The sequence below is a fragment of the Anabas testudineus genome, chromosome 17 (genome assembly GCF_900324465.2).
Source record: "Anabas testudineus chromosome 17, fAnaTes1.2, whole genome shotgun sequence".
In the NCBI taxonomy this organism is placed as follows: Eukaryota; Metazoa; Chordata; class Actinopteri; order Anabantiformes; family Anabantidae; genus Anabas; species Anabas testudineus.
The window spans coordinates 8,268,350-8,285,316 of NC_046626.1; the positions used below are offsets into that span (position 1 = coordinate 8,268,350).

The following is a 16,967-nucleotide window of genomic DNA, read 5'->3' on the forward strand; positions in this document are numbered from 1 at the left end:
TCTCTTTAAGTACAATTCTTCATCAGCCTCCTTGAATTATCACTAACATATCAAATTAACACTAGGTTGGTTATTGTTTATGCAAAGCAATGAGCAATCGGTCATTACGTTTCTTAGCTGTCACTGTATAAAAATAAGCTCATGATACATATGAGGAGTCCTGAGGAAATACAGAAGCAAAGCTGACAGCACAAACTCTGAACAAACAGAATAATAATGATGGATCAAATGTGAAAAGAGCCACACACTTCCCTCTGCCAACACACACACACGCACGCACACACACACACACACACACACACACACACACACAAACCACCAGGGTTTCAAACACTGCAACAGACACTATTTGTGGATTAAAAAAAGAAGAGAACAGAATTTATACATGCAATATTAAAAAATGCTACAAATGCAAATGACATCGTGTCCCTAAACTATACATCGGGTAAGTAGTACGAAATAATACATGCAAAACATGATTCTACACCAAACCTGAAGCATCGAACTTCCTCCAGGACGAGCACAAGCTCACTTCTGTCCCTACTTTTCTCCACTGGTCAGTTGCCACAACAAAAACAAACATCCACATTGGGAAGCTACTGTTTATCATTCTGCAGCTACTGCCTGTACATTCACTTCCCCTCTTTCTCCTGCAATTTGATTTCACACCAAGAACAACGAATTAAAAAGATGTTTCAGTGAAGTGCAAGTCCTGTCGATACAAATGAATGTGAACGCTGGCTGAGAAAACCTCAGCAAGTGTGCTAGTAAACATGAGCAGATTAAACTTATAGTGATGATGACCTAATAAGAAAACTGCAAGTCTAACAATGTTTTCACAGAACAGCCAGTTTGCAAAGCAAGCAAGCAGCAGCAGCACATTCAAAGTGTGACACATGAAGGATATGTGGACTTTGCAATATGTTTTCAGGTTTAAAAAAGTTAGTTACACTTAGTTAAATTATGCTAAGGTAATTACAGTTATGTCTTAGTACTTATTATTTGTGATATATATTATTATTTTATTACTTCATGACATTTTTTAGCATCACACTAGAATAAGTAAATCTCACATTTTTATTTAACTAATAATTTAACTCTAATTCAAGTTATTTCTGCCACGCTGGTAGCATACCTTTAGAGATTCATGATCCCCAGATGAACCCTTTGGTTTTGGTGATCTCCTGGTGATTCCTCCACAAAGTTCAACTATTATGATCTTGAGTGAAATTCACTAATAGCTACTGGATGGATTGCAGCACACATTCATGATCCCCTCACACTGAATTCAGTGATGCCTTCACTTGATCTCCATCACCAGGTCAAACATCCACTCCTCTGTTGCTTTCTATTCATTTGTTTAGAAATACCAGCAGAACTAAAGTACTTTGAGCTTAGAGCTAAATAGCATATGGAAAAGCCTGCTTTTGGCCAACATAAGCCTGTTAACTTTGTCACTGTGAGCATGTTAGCATGCTGGTGTTGACATTACAGCTCACTCAAAGCACCACAACAACACAGTGCATCCTAAACTCTTCTTGTCTTGTCACAATTTATATTGCATTATTCAGGAACGTGTAAATATGAACCTGAATCACCCTCCATCTGCCTGTAAAGTCTACACTAGAAAGCTTGACTAAATGTTTTATTATACTACGAGCGAGGGGCTATGAAATTTGCAATCCTTTCACTCCATTACAAATATATGTGCAGAGGACAGAAAGTAGAATCTGCAGCCGTCTTCATCTCTGGGCTTTCTGCCCAAGTTTAACTCAGTGAATGGTCAGTGAATTCTTAAACACACTTGACCGTTCAAGGGGCTCAATGTCACAGCGACCCCTCGTCTGAAAATCAAACTTGGAGGAGGAGTAGCAGCCTCACAAGGTGTGTTGTAATTGTACTTCAGCCAAGTTAACATAAAATGTATGATATACAGTGTATTCATAAAAAAACACAAAGACCACAAGAGAGATTTGCAGAAATCAAGTGAAGCGTGACCCGCAGAGCCCTTATCGTATCCCTGTTGCACCTTTGTATCTGTATATTCCACATTATTAATGAACTGAACTTTAAGTAATGCTGTCAACCCACTAAGATGTGAGTCCAAAAGAACTGCTTGCGTTAGCTGACTTACAGTTTTTTTTTTTTTTTTGCAAGCTCCAGGCTTCAGTTGCCAGAAATGATCAAGTCTGTGAATCACATCCAGACTCATCAAACATCTGAAGGGTACATCACAGTAAGTCCTCGAAAGTGTTGATGTCTGTGGCACTACCCTTGCAAACTTTCATATTTAAGCTGAGCGTGTCAGTCAGTCCTGCTCCAAGTATTGTCAATCTACAGGGTTACTAGACAGGAAGTGTATTCACGCAGCCGTTAATCTTAATGTTTCAGAGCCGGAGTGTGGTTAGGTCTTATAAGTATTATATGTCAGATGTTCCACTGATTCAGACTAGAGACACCCCCACAAAACTCAGCAGTTAAGTACTGGAATCCCTGCTCCTCTCCTCACTATATCCAGCTGTAAATAAACCTGTGCTCATGCTCCAGCTGAAAATATGTTCACACTAGTCCCCATTCAGTTTTCAAAAGGGAACTGTATTTTACACACATAAATAATAAGCTCAATGAATACCCAGTGGTACTAAGGTTTACTTTGCTACAGACTCTGGGCATCTGGTTTTTAGGGGACACAGGCACGCTTTCAAACACCACCACAACTGCACCTCCACTGCCACAGAAACAAGTCTGACTTGAATGGAAACACTTGCTCATGAGAACTCACTCACTGTGTCCTCAGCTGGTCCATTTAACAGTGGGCCAAAAACATTTTAAGGTTTCCAGTTTTAATTCCCTCTTATCAAGTAGGGATTCCTGGCTGCTTGTTTCTCCAGTGTTTGGTGCGGGGAGACACTCTCGCACATCATCAGGAGAGACTCAGCATGTCTGAAAGTCGAGATGAGCAGTGAAAGGATTTTGGCTCCAGCTCCATAATTCATTTTGCTTGTCAAGCCATGTTTTTATTAATTCCTTGACTCAACACTGACTGTTGGGGATATTTAGAGGTTTTATAGCATCAATTTTAGTTTAATTGCTCGAGCTTACCTAAGGTGTCTAACAGCAACACACAGGTTTCATTTCAGAGCAAACAGTCCTGCGTTTAGACTTATTGGTGTATAAATATGGTGTTTATGCCCATTATCAGCACTTCTATGACATTTAGGGACTTGTTATCTGTTACATACCAACACTAACACAGATGAAGATACTGCAAATGGGGGAAAGTGTATGTAGCATTATCAACATTTACTGAGCCTACATGAAACTAATGTGTGTTAGTGTAAAGTCTGATGTGATTGAAATTTGACATGATTCTCACATCAAGAGGTAAATGTTTAGTTTTATTACATGCAGCCAATGAGAGTTGACTCAGCAAGGGCATTTGGCACATATGTGGCTTAATATAAATTCTCCTTTGACTTGAGTTTGGGTTAAAACATAAAAATTGTGGCTACATCATCCTTAGTCCCTTAGTATAACGTTGCACACTGACACCAGATGTCCAAAGATACTCATGGTATTGTCACTTTTGCTTTGATAATCTACACCTACACATTTATCTTCGGCCTCACAAAGTTGTCCTAACCCAGCTCTGATCTCTTGCTGCAAGTAGACAAGTGAAGCAACTGGCAACCAATTTTAGGCAGATGCTTTTACAGTGACTTAACTCTAACCTTTCGAAAGAAAAAGACGAAAAAGAAGAAAAATTAATAAGTGTAACAAAAAGGAACATTTTCTCTTAAGCTCCTCTCAACTGTCTATTTAGCAAAGGACGGCATTGGATAAGTTCACAATTCTTAACACATATCTTGATAATATCTTGCGATTTATATCACTTTCACATTCATTTGTGGCAAACATGCTTTCTGGATGCTGTACATGACTTTGCCATAGGCAGAAATCGATAATATACCTGCGGAGTTATTATCAGATCAGGTCATCAGACCCCAGACAATCCACTAGTACTTTGCAGTTGCAACATCTTTGTGTCAGGTATTTCAAAAGTTTCTGGTCTAGACCTCTTAAACCTAAAGGATATATTTTAGCATTATCATCATTTTACAGTACTTTAGAGTCAGATGCATTTTCTTGCACTGCATTTTAAAATGATCACTGTAATTACAAAGCAAAAGGAAGACTCAACAACCACTGTACATGTTCAGTGACACATGGTTGTGTTTCCACTCATACTATGAGCTGGAAAAAGCTATGCTGTAAAATACGTGAATATTTGATGTAAAGCTGTGGTTGGTGTGAGAGAGTTATTTCAACGGTCTGTTCTTGGCTGGCGCTGTATCTCGTAGCTAAGCAATAACACAATCTGGATGTCAGACCTTGGGTGTAGGTGTAGTTGACTAGTAACTCAAGCCTGATAATCCGGTGCTGCGATTTGAGGGAAAGTCAGCTAAACTTTCTGTGAGCTTGTCTTTTACATAGCCTACGGGTCCTTTCTGGAGAAAGCGAGGTGAGAAACAGCAGTCTCAAATCGCCTCAAAATAGAGCATTTTGTTTCAGATAACAGAGTTAGAACAGGAGAGGAAGCGAATTAGGTAACAGTGGAAGAGAAAAAAGAGCAAGAAACCAGGGGCGCAGGCAAGGCATGCATGCAAGTGTGTAAGTGAGTTCTGGCCGGATTAGGCCTGCTTGCTATGGATAAGGAGAGGCATAGGGACGGGGAATAAGTAGTAGGGAGAGATGAGGAAAAACCGCAAGGCATGCCACATTAGATGGGTACAGTAGGAGATCTGCAAAGGATCAGTCAGGAGGAAGAGAGAGAGGGAGGAAGCCTTATGGAAGTGAAGTAGAAGCCAAAAGAGCTTAGTTAGGGAGCTTAGTTGAGGTAGGTTAGCTCTGAAGATGGTCTGTATCAAGAATGAAGGGAAAGGGGGCCAGTGACCAGCATTAAATTAATCTACTGTAACATTAGCATTCCTCCCAATTCCACCCTCCCTCCACCCCTCCATCTCTCTCTGTCCCCTTAGTTGTGTGTCTTTCATTCCCCCCATCTAGGCATTTTCCAGGTAGACTCCGTGCTCATCCAATCTCACATCATACTGCCCTTTGATTGGCTCAGGAGCGTGGTCAATGTGACAGCCTAACAGCACATTTAACAGATAGAAAAAGTCACATACAGCACTTTGGGAAACAAGCGCCTCTTTTTTTTTACCCCCTTTATTTTTACTTGAAATGACGGGATTGATAAGTAAACATGAAAACATGCATGCTGTTTTGATGTTTACTAAAAGAGGGGACAAAGGGGGATGAGGACAATCAGTTCATGGATGTAAACAAAAAACGGAGACACTGCATTCAGCACAGAGTAAACTCGTGCTTCAGGAGTCTCTCCGTTTAAGAAACTGTGCAACAATGAAAAGCAATGCCCTCATTTACCTGCCTGACTTTGAACTATGTACGAATTGTCGTTTTTAAAATGAAAATAATGCTGTGCTAGATAGTAACACACACCCCAGACCAAAATGGCATTAACTAGCTCACACAATGAGGTCTTGTATACTCAGACCTTGGTTTGGCTACAGGAGACAAAGTGTTTTCATTTCTAAAGCAAAAATCTTCAGAATCAAAGCAACAAATGTGGAAAACCATTACAACACTGTTCAATTACTTAAGTGAAGGGAAACACATAATGGGATGGTAATGTATGAACACAAAGAACAGAAAAGCTTTTGCTCCTCAACAAATCTTCGGAGTCGCTGCTAAAAAGACTTTTTGTGCAATATGGATCTATAACAATTGCATAAGGAGAGGGAGAGAAAAAGATGAGAAAAGACTAATTGCCCTCGGGCAGACTCATGAAGGTGACTTGAAGGAGCTGCTCCAAATTTCCTTCTCCTCCTCCTCGTCCTCCTCTCCACCTCCTTCTCCTCAGCCCCTACCGGTCTAACACACTACCGATAGCAAAGAGACGCTTGCTTCAAAGTGCTGCTCACACCGTTGCTCTCTGCTGTGCTCCTATAGCCACTAAAAGCCAGTTTTCATCGAAGAAGTATGGTGCCACTTTCATGCCAACTAGAGGGCCTGCCTAATCCTCCTTTGCCATAGTGAGTGGAAGGATCATTGGTTAATTGTTTTAGAGGGGCTGCCCCTTCTCCCCACCCCCACCCTCCAAACCCCACTCAGGGCAGCAGTGGCGCCAGCTCAGTGCAAAATAATAAGTTGGTTTTTCCACGGCTAGAGAACGAGGACTCACATGGTATCCCTATGGAGCAGCATAGTGGGGAAATAGAAAGTACAACAAAATATTATACAAACCCACCCACACACACGCTCAGACACACATACATACACATACATGTGCATGCTTTCACCCATTTGTAGTAACACACATACACAACCCAGCTGAACACACGTAATTCTAAAACTGAAACCAAAAGACTAATGGCATGCACTGCTCATGGGAAGCGTGTGTCACAGTGTGCGTGCGCAAAACCAATACACCTAAACTGCTTCAGAGATTCTGTGGTTCTCATCTAATCATCTATGTAACTTTCAAAGTGACACTAGCATATTATAGGATAGGATGGGATTAGACATGGCCTGTGGCTGAAGCGCAAATAATATAGAATTCCAGTCTTACATATAATGGGGTACTAGAGACCAATAATATATACATAGAAGCTGGTTGGGTCCCACCCAATGAGAGTTACACCCACAAGCCACTAGTTCAAGAGCCCGAGAGGCTCCAGGATTGGGATTGTGAAGGGAGTTGGTTAGTGGGGTTAATATGTGGGGGTAGTTAACAGGAGAGGTAGAGGAAGGCAAGGGAGGGTCTTAGTAAAAGCAGGCAAGATGAGCTGCAGGATGCTGTGCATCTGTAGACTGGCCTTCCTAAGACAATGCTTAACTTTAACAGTGCAGCACATGTACAATATCAAATCAGACAGAAACTGTAGCTATGGATCTTCTAGTCTTCACCCACCCTACTCAAGTTTCTCCTCCACTCCAACTATTCAAAAATGACTTTAAAACATCAAAGCTGGCATTAACGTCTCATTTCCCTATGCAAATACAAAATGAGAAAAGGGGGGGGGGGGAAAGCTTTCTATTCCTCCCTGCCTCTTTCATATTCAGTGAAAATCGTTGCTGCCCCCTTGAGACAAAGCCCGATGTGCAGTTTTGGGGGGAAAACGGGTTAGGGGATCCTGGGGCTGCTCTGCATTACCAAAACAAACCATTCAGCAAACAAACAATTAGAAACTCATGAATTATGGACATGTTATCTAAAATAGCAATAGGAGTTGTGGAGCGATTGCTGAGCTAATGAAACGTATGTCAGAGTGTTTTTCAATCAGGCAGTGGAGTAGAGAGTGGGCGTATCTGTGTATGTCTTACTGTACACATGCGTACAATGTCAACATGTTTCTGTAGGCCGCTGCAGATCAAGTTGCACAACAACAGGTAACACGCGTGGGACAAAACACAGACAAGAGTGAAGAAAGAAAATGTGCCTCGTAATCCACAATGTGTGATTATGCATCAGCCATTTTGTTTTTTAATTCGGCGCCAGCAGCATCCATTATTCACAACCCTGTGTTTACCTCTCACAGACGCGCACAGTCCATGCAGCAATGATCCAGGAGGATATACTGAACACCAGCAAAACAGTTCCTGGACAGATGGTCATGAGGGTCTTCATGACAAAGCGTGTGTTGAAGTTAATCTTGTTGAGGGCGCCAATGCTGCGAGACGAAGCGTCCGTGAACAGCTTGCTGTGGAGTAACATGACCCTGCCAATCAGGTAGAGTCTCAGGAACATGGGGATGGAGAGGATGATGTCAACGTCAGCATCAGCCACTGACGGCGTGTAGGTAAAGGCCAGCCGTGCCGTCCAGGTAAACACGTACTGGCCCGGGATGGGATGGATGGCACACACCAGCAGCTCCAGCACAATGAAGAAGATCCGCTCATACGTCATGGCTATCCTCCAATCATCTGCACCATTGTCGACCATAAACAGCTGAAGAAAAACAAGGACTAAGGATTTTCTTTTTGTTTGTTGTTTAGAAGGGTTTTAGAGGGTTTATACCTTCTAAAACCCTGCACAGCCTTCAATGTGTGGGGTACGGTGTACTCAAGACAACAAGACAGGTAGTGTCTTGCCATTTATTTGAAATTGTAGTCAAGATCACCAAAGGCCATCTTGAAATAGTGTAAAACATATAAAATGTATAAAATAATTTTGAAATGGGATATTTTACTTAAACGGTAAGTTTAATGTATCTTAGACCAAACACATAAAGTATAGAATGTAACTTTATAAGAAGCTGCACAACAAAATGTATGTGTTAAATGCATATATTATCATCCTAATAAGTCATTTTTATAGCAATTACATCAAAATATTATTTTAATATAACTTTAGTTGTGCTCAACTGACAAATCAGAAATCATTTTCCTTCTTATTATCATCATTACAACACAGTAATAAAAGCTGCTGATACAGTATAACAAACAAAAGGAACTTATTCTGTAGTAGGCTCACCTGGATTTCCCGGGCATGGTACATTATTATAAGACCAAGCAATATAACAGTGGAAAGGCTGATAAGGCATTTCAGTGCAAATGAGTATGAAGATTCCTATGGTGAGAGAAAAAGACAAGAAAAATATTAGAAACAGCCATGTTATAGCCATAACTTTTACACACAACACATTTTATTACAGTATTCAAACTTGTCTTAACTATAGCAATACAAAAAAGGCAAAAGTGACTTTATAGTACAGTAGATAGTGATTTCTGACTTTTACTGATTAGAAATAAGGTGAAGTGGGATGGTTGAGCAGAATAGGCAGAATTCTAGTGAAATTTCTGTGTATTTACTGGAACACAACATTCATATCTGCTGTGTTTCAAAAGACAAGTATTATAAATGTGTCCAAACAAAAGTACGCACACACATACACAGAAGTATATACAGCTAAACACACACACATTACTTGTGGACGTACACACATACAAGCCAGACTGTTGCTAAACAATGCAACTGCAGGTGCAGGTGAAGCCTGATATTATCTATGGACACTGTTCCCCAGCATCTAAACTACCAATTAATCAAAGCACAGCTTTAACAGGGGGACTTTCCATTTAATGGTAGGTGCAGAAAAGGCCAGTCTAGCATTAGCAGGAGGTCCACCACAGTGAGTGTCGGCAGTGATAAATAGGCCAACTAGATGCTAGTACTGCAGTTTTGTGTGTGTGTGTGTCCACATGGGGTATTGAAGACCTGTGGAAGTCATAGCAGAGTGGTTATAATAAAAACGTCACAGACAAAACAATGACAAAAACAACAGGTGGAAATATTGTTTATAATCGTCAGGGCGAGCGCCGCTCAACATTACACTGTCCTTCGGTGGTCCATATTACAAAATGTATTTTTAGCTATCAACTAGATTGCTTTGCCCCTCAGGTCAGCAACATGTTCTCAAGACATTCTAATGTCTGAAATTGTTTTCAGAAGTCCCTGGTGAAATAATATTGAGTAAACCAATTAATCCACCTGCCAGAGGTTCAAGGATTTTTCAGTCCCAGTGCTCACTGCCTCTTAACGTGTTTCACTCCTTCAGGGCTCAGAAAACCTTGACTGAGCCTCCAGTGAGTGCTCTGTGATGTGACGTGAGATGGAAAATGGACCATCCGCAGCACATGCTAGCTGTTTAATGTAGGAGGGGGCATTGTGGCACTCAGAAATGGGAGGTCATTTCCATTCTAGCTAAGGTGAGCCTGATGAATGGACTCAACCCTACTCAGTAATAGTCACAGACAAACCTATAGACTGTCTAAAAACCCATAAATCATCCTATAGGTTACCACACTTATTTAGTTTATCATACTGTCCATGACACACATGTAGCCTAATCACTGTACCCATAATCAAAAACATGTTCATATTCGAATAAACCTGTCAGACACAATCTATCATCTGTGCATCGTTATTTAAAAGCTTTTTGGCAGGTTACTCTCAAAGTTAGGCCATCAAAGGACCAGAGTTTTAAAAATGGCCCCTTCCCCCAGTTGCAGCACCATGTGACAATAATGCAGCATAAAAATCAAAATAGTCATTCTAAAGGTCAATATAAGCTTACAGGTCACTTTATCATGGAACCCCTGTACAACCTAATGTAATCCAGTACAGCAGCTCTCTTTTTACAAGGGTATAATTTCCCAGTTTTGTGCACTAGACTAGAATGCACTATGTACCTAATAAAGTGGCCTGTGAGAGTCAAGTCCAAAGTGTGCTTGTCTGAAAAGAAATTAATTATTATTTTTTAACTCTTTATTCTTTGGTGGTTTGCAACTTCACTAGTCAGTTATAAAAAGAACTAATTAGGAAACAGCTTTCCTTTCACTTAGACCTTGTTCTTGCAAAATTAAAAGATAATTTTTATACCAGAGGGAAATAAATGGAAAATAACAAAAAGACAGACAATAAATGTTGTTGTGCGTTTAGACATGAGGCAGGAATTATGTTAAAGTTGGACAATAAAGGTGAAAGACCTACTACTAGTACTAGTAGTTTTTGTTGTTGTTGTTGTTGTTGTTGTTTTTTTACATTTTCTGGTTTTGTAGAAACCCGTCCCTGAGTGGTTCATGCAAGGTTTGTGCTCAAAATGACGTATTGTTGAGTCTCAGGGACCTAATTCCTGCTCAGGCTCAGCCCGAACATTCGCAGTCCAACATGTTTTTTCCTGGCTGTAGCAGACTCACTCTGAAAACAGCAAAACAGCAGCAGCAGAGTGCAAAGCACGGACACTGCTCCCTTTTTGGATTTATGGACAAACTCAGAAGTCTCTCTTCATTCTCCATCCTCTCAGGATCTGAACAAACTGTGGATTTATTAGTTGTTGACAGAGAGGTCCAGTATATGTGGGTGTATGTTCATTACCAACCAGTTTGTGAATACTAGATTAATTTAAGGAGTACAGCTGGTGGAACCCATTCATGGTAAAGCAGCATGTTTAACCATTATAAGTGCAGCTCAGCTGTGTCTGCTGCTACCACAGAACCTCTGTGATCCTGCTTCTGTGCCTATGTAACTCGTAGTGCGTCACTGTCTCCAAATTGGTGGCTTTGGAGAGGGTCTGTTCCCCGACACTTTCAGACTCTACACAGCTTTTCAGCAAGACAGTGTAAAGGCACATTTTGGGGACATCAAGGACCTTTTAAGACCCAAAGGAGTATCATATGGGCACTTAAATATTTGCAGAGTCACCTAATTAATGTTTAAGCAGGGTTAGTAAGGAGCGACTTTTTGCACATGCTACCAATATCAGTTTTATGGCATGACACCTATAAGTTCTTTATTCCTGCTCCGTTGTTTTACAAGACTGTAGAGAGACTATATTAGTAGACTGTAGTAGTCTGACTAATAGACTGTATTATTCAAAAGATTCTAGTATAATAGTATAGTATTATTTTAAAGATGAAAGTGACCTGCTCTGTGTCTTATTATATACTGCATTGCACTGCAATGTCAGCCCCCAAGTAAACAGCTCAGTAAATGCTGCCTTAGAAGCTGCTCGGAGTGAGTGATGTTCTTCCCTAAACACCCTGACAGTGCAGACGATACAGAAGGACAGTAACAGGTCAGCGGGGGGTGACCTGGTCAATATGACCCTGAATCCACAATGGCCTGTCGGAGCTCTGCTAAAAGTAAAAGATGCTTTTGGGAACTTTGGAGGCATCTGGAACTTCATTCATCTTTTATTCCTGCTCACTTTTCTCTTCATCTCAACTTTCTCTCTCTCTCCATCACTTTACCTCCTTCTCCTGCTGTGAGGTGCACCAGTGATTTTAGGTGCAGGCTCTAAAAGCCCCCAATCTGATGGCAGTAATGGAAATAGTTTAACTAGTAACAAAGCCACACGTTTACCCAGCGGAACATCTGAAAAGAGAACCGTATCCAGTGGATAGCTCATTAATCACCGTGCAGATCGCATGACATTTATATTTCTGCAACATTCCTGAAAACACCTTTGTTAGATAATGTGCGTCAGTGTCTGTGCTAATAATCACTCTTCATAAAAGTGACAGCTGCCCACCCCACACAACTCAAAGCCTGACAAAGGCAGTGACAACACACAAAACGCGCCCACTCGCGCATCGCGCACATGCACAACCAACCTTAGTGTAAACCCCCCATGACAGTTCTGTCTCCGTCACCATGACAACAATCCCAAACATCCCGAAGATGAGTGCGTAGTCGCTGAGCCGCTTCCGCTTCTCAAACAGCGCCCTCCTGTGGCCGAGCTTGTAGCCAATGTCCCTGTTCTTCTTCTGCGGCGCCCTGCCACCGCCTCGCCCGCCGCCCTCCCTCACCAAGCTCTCGTTGGACGCCTTGCTGGGGTCCTCTCCGCCGTTGCCCTTCGACACCACCACCTCCAGGCCGGAGCTGTGCAGCGTCTGCAAAGGCTGCGTCTCCGAGTCGAGCTCCGCGAGGTTGCGGCGCGACGAGGACGCCAGGCTGCCCACCAGTGGTCTCACCACGCCGCCATTGTACTTGCAGGTGTTCATGGCTATCTGAGGGAGTCGGCCGCTGCTCTCGGAGAGGGAGGGCTTGGATCCAGCATGGCTCAGCTTCTTCTGCTCAGTTGTGGCCTGTGAACAGGAAGGAGAGCGATAAGTACTATGACAACAAGAAATGGTGTAAAACAACATAAATAAATAAATAAATCCTGACAGTAGGTTGAGGAGACAGGTTTGGACTTTAAATAGAGCATTGATGTGGGAGTTACATCTCTGTGGCACTGGAGAGGGCAAAGAGAGGGAAGGATCTTGCAAAACAATTTTGGTTATAAAATCAGACGGATTTAGTGCTCACCAGGACATGTGGCTAAACATACAGCAGGAACTCAAAATACCAAAAGCTCCTGTTAGAACATATTGAACGAAGTACACCGAGGCGGTTGCTCGCTAAACTGGTGAAGACCGGCCCTTGTGTTCTCCCTTTATTCGACAGTGTGTTTAAAACAGTCCAGCTTGTCCTTAAAGAAAATGTCATCAAAATTGGATTGCACAAAAACAAATAAATAATGAATGTACTCTGAGGCATAAATAAAACCATATAACCAATGGTGGACCCTACAAAGTGCAGAAAATTGAATCTTTGCACTGCACAAATTTAGATATGAATGATTAATGCTCTACGTGACCCTGTTTCCTGTCAGAGAAACACTCTTCCCATGCAGAGAAGAGCAGCGGGCTTCCCAAAAGAGTGCGCAGGAGGAAAAAAAAAAAGGGAATCTTCTCAAATCAGGCACGCCAAACGTGAGATCCCCGCTATTTTAAGAGGAAAACGAGAGAATCCCCTTCCTTTGAAACGCTATACTGTACATCTCATGTCTGTTGAGGTTAAAGGTGACTTGAGGATAAGCTTAAGAATGATGATGCTCGCGTATAAACACAGTACAATGTTCAGCCAACTGTATTTAATTGAAATGAGATAAGGAAACAAACTTTTTTCATTTGCTCTTTTTAAAATCGCCTGCACATGTTTCTTTTCCAACCCAATGCCGTGGAGTCTCCTCTCTTCTTCCATTTAGTCTGCTATCTTTTCAGCTCGTCTTGGCTGATAGGAGAGTTTCTGTCCAGGTTACACAGACAGAAAATGTTCTATCCATGCAGAGGCTGTAGAGCAGTCACCCTGGAAGCATCTACCCGCCTGTCTATCCCCTGCCCTTCAGAGACTTGGGCAGATTATCATAATGGGTTATGAAAACTTCACATGGAACAGTGCCTTTTCCAAAACAAGTCGGGGGTGTGTGGTAGCACTGCTGGCCCTTTTTATTAGCCTTGACAAAGCATGCCTAATGCTTTTAAATGTGCTGGTGGGAATAAAGAAGGGTGGCATTAATGGAAATTTACTAACTCCGGTCCTGTGATGCTATCAGCTTGCACATATTGTGGCTCCATGAGAACAGGACTAAAGGTTAAGGATTAGTGCAGCCCATAGTGTTTCTAATCCCCTTTTCTGTATTAAATTGCTTTTTAATCTGTGCCATTAGGACCCCTTTGCATTTTTCAAGACTGTGTCGTGAGTGAACTTTAGGTTTGAATGACAGGAAATACGGCAGAAGTACTGCAGATGCAGATATGCCGCTTCTGGTAACGACGTTGTTCTTTCCAAGCAGGTAAAAATAGAATAGAGTGCTGAATTTTCCACATTTAATATGAGTTAAACTAAATAAAATAACAGCATGTTCTTTCAGTTGCCGAGTGGATTAAATTGTCTTGTAGCTGCTTTTATCTATTTTGCGAAAGGTGATTTTTCTTCAATTTACAGCTTACTGACAAAAAGAATCAGAATCACCACATATTTAATTATTTTCCCCGCCATGCAAAAAAACAGAAGTTTTGATTCAAATCTTGGCTCTGTTGGATTTTTTTTTTTTATCCTTTTTCTCAACAGGAATAGCTCATAAATATGACATCTCATTATCAAAAATATCACTGAACATGAAGCAGAGATGAGAGAGTGACAATGAAAGGAGTCCAAGACAAGTACCAAATCATCCAGAGGAATACTGTTGTCGTTGTAGTGTAGAGTAGTGCATGTTGTTGTATTGAACAGAACTGGTGTGAGGTCACATTTTTAAACTATTTTAATAAGCCTCTGTCAGTGTATAGATAGCACTGCACTAAATAGTCAGTCTTGTGTCATGTCATGTGTTGAATCTTTGGCATAACTGAGACTAAACAGCAAGTTCTACAAACGACTACGTACTGAAGACTAAACCCAAACCAGGATCCTTTTAGGGTGTCTTGCTCAAGGATCACCACACTTACGCTATGAACACATTTTACCAGTCAAAGCCACCGTGACCAGTCCCTCTCTTATGTTTTATATTTACATTTCACAGCACAATGTAAACTCTGCTGTGTGGCTTTTGCTGTATTTGGTGGAGTCACTAGTCTCATTTAGGAACGTTCATATGTAACAAGTCAAATAACTATGTGTTTGTATTTGCTCGAGGTGTGGATTCATAGATCAGAGTGAACTATGACCTCTGAGCAAGTGTTACTGTAGATTATTGACTAATCTTCCTCATAAAACATAAAATCAACGCAACGCTCTCCGCTCTCAGTTATTTTTGCCACAGATTTATTCGTGTGCAGTTCCGTCCAACAAAGGCAAATTAATTAGTTTTGCTGTATATTAAAGACATTTCATTTCAGGATGAATATGAAAATACTTTTATTTTCTGGTACGACATAACACCTTTTGTATCACGTCAGCCAAATTTGAATGGAACAAAAGTATTGGAACACGTGACTGATATTTCCTGCTACCCAGGTAACCTGTGAGATTTAATGTTCAAACAATAACTAGTTCAAAATGACTGCTCTTGGTTTAGCCTTGGGTTTTACCTGTGGAGACTTTTCAATATGAAGAGAGTCCAAAAGCAAAGAAAATTTAATATGAGAAAATAGGGAATAAATCAGTAACAGCATTACAATCAGAAATGTCTAAAAAAAGAAATAAAACACTGGTGTACTGAGCAACAACACTGAATAGTTACAGAGCTGCAGCATGGTTTTCTGTCATATAAAAGAGCTTTACTCAAAGATATTATGTTTCCACTTAAATCGGAGTAATTGTAGCCATGTTGCAGGAGCCTGGAACGTAAAAGGAGAACATCCCAGGAAGTGTTGCCACAATAAGACGATTGACCACGTACACTGAGAGGGCTGCTGTTACATCCTCAGCTTTGGTTACCTGTTTCTGGTAAGCATTCGTCACTGAACCAGGTCAGGACAGACCCAAATATAGACAAAGGCCCTATTTATTTGTTAATTTAGTTTGTGTTGACACTGACATATACAGTATGTTTCTGGATTTCTACATGTCAAGGCAAAGTTTATTGGGTAATATACCAGAGAAACAAAACAGGAGAGAGAAATAAGATTCAATTCACATGATACCACAATGTATGTCCTGCACACACATAACAGCAGGAGGCCTCACATCCCATTGCCAAACCTCAAAGCACAATCAAATCCATTCTTTCACTTACTTAGTGAGCTACCAGAGCCCCCGACTCTTTTCATATTTCCCCTGCAACTCAACTAAAACGGTGTAGCAGAGGGGCACGGGGGACAGTGCTGCCCCTGATGTCCGCACAGAGGAGACACAGGCAGGCTGCCTGTCCAGTCGACCAATGGCTCAATTTCATTCTGAATGGCATGCAGCATCCAAGATCTATGAAATGGAGCCTCATAATCAAATTGAAAAGCCTCAGTGCAGAACAGTTTAAATGAAGGCAACTCTCTGCCCTGCTCCTCTATCTCAATTGGTCTCCTTCTCTCCAGCCAACTACAGGGCTACTGTGCTGCAGTTTTGAAGGAGCGGTGCATTACGAAAGCCCAGTGTGTTCAATTTCGTGTGTATTTATGAATGTGAGCATGTGGGTGCCAGTCTGTTTAATTAGTATGTGTGCTATAGTTGAACAAGCTGAGCCGTGCATTGGATTAGGTCGCATACTGACGCAGACAGTGTGCAGCGGCAAAACGAGCACAAGGAGGAATTGTTTGACAAGATCCACGTGTATGTGTAAAATCTGCGAAGAGGGGACAGATGCTGACAAGGATGACATGAAAGGAGGATTACAAAAGAGAAAGAAGAAAGGGGAAAAGCAACTAAATAAGGCAGAGATCTAGAAATGAGGAAGCATGAAAGATAGAAGGGCTGAAAGAGAAAGAGATAAATGAAAGAGAGGGGAGACAGCTCCCTGTGGGTGTCTCAGCCAGCCCCTGGAGTGATTGAGAGCTGTAGGCTACACTCTCTAGTTTGTCCCTGCACACTAGACGCTGTCACATTTCTCTGACAGGCCAGCAGGCATCAGGGCTCCTCCGTCCATCCCTGACCAGCATGTGGATCGTTACTCAGCGCTGGTAAG

The 16,967-nt window shown here is 41.5% G+C and overlaps 1 protein-coding gene across 2 annotated transcripts in view; it reads right to left on the reverse strand.

Moving 5' to 3' along the window:
• kcnn1a (potassium intermediate/small conductance calcium-activated channel, subfamily N, member 1a) overlaps window positions 1-16,967 on the reverse strand; it is a 42,449-nt gene that overhangs the window by 12,611 nt on the left and 12,871 nt on the right. For both annotated transcript variants that reach the window (XM_026374476.1, XM_026374477.1), the window contains exons 2-4: window positions 12,196-12,669; window positions 8,558-8,653; window positions 7,614-8,032 (exon numbers count right to left, since the gene is read on the reverse strand). In XM_026374476.1, coding sequence (XP_026230261.1) covers window positions 7,614-8,032; window positions 8,558-8,653; window positions 12,196-12,669 — 989 coding nt within the window. The remainder of the gene's footprint in view (window positions 1-7,613; window positions 8,033-8,557; window positions 8,654-12,195; window positions 12,670-16,967) is intronic.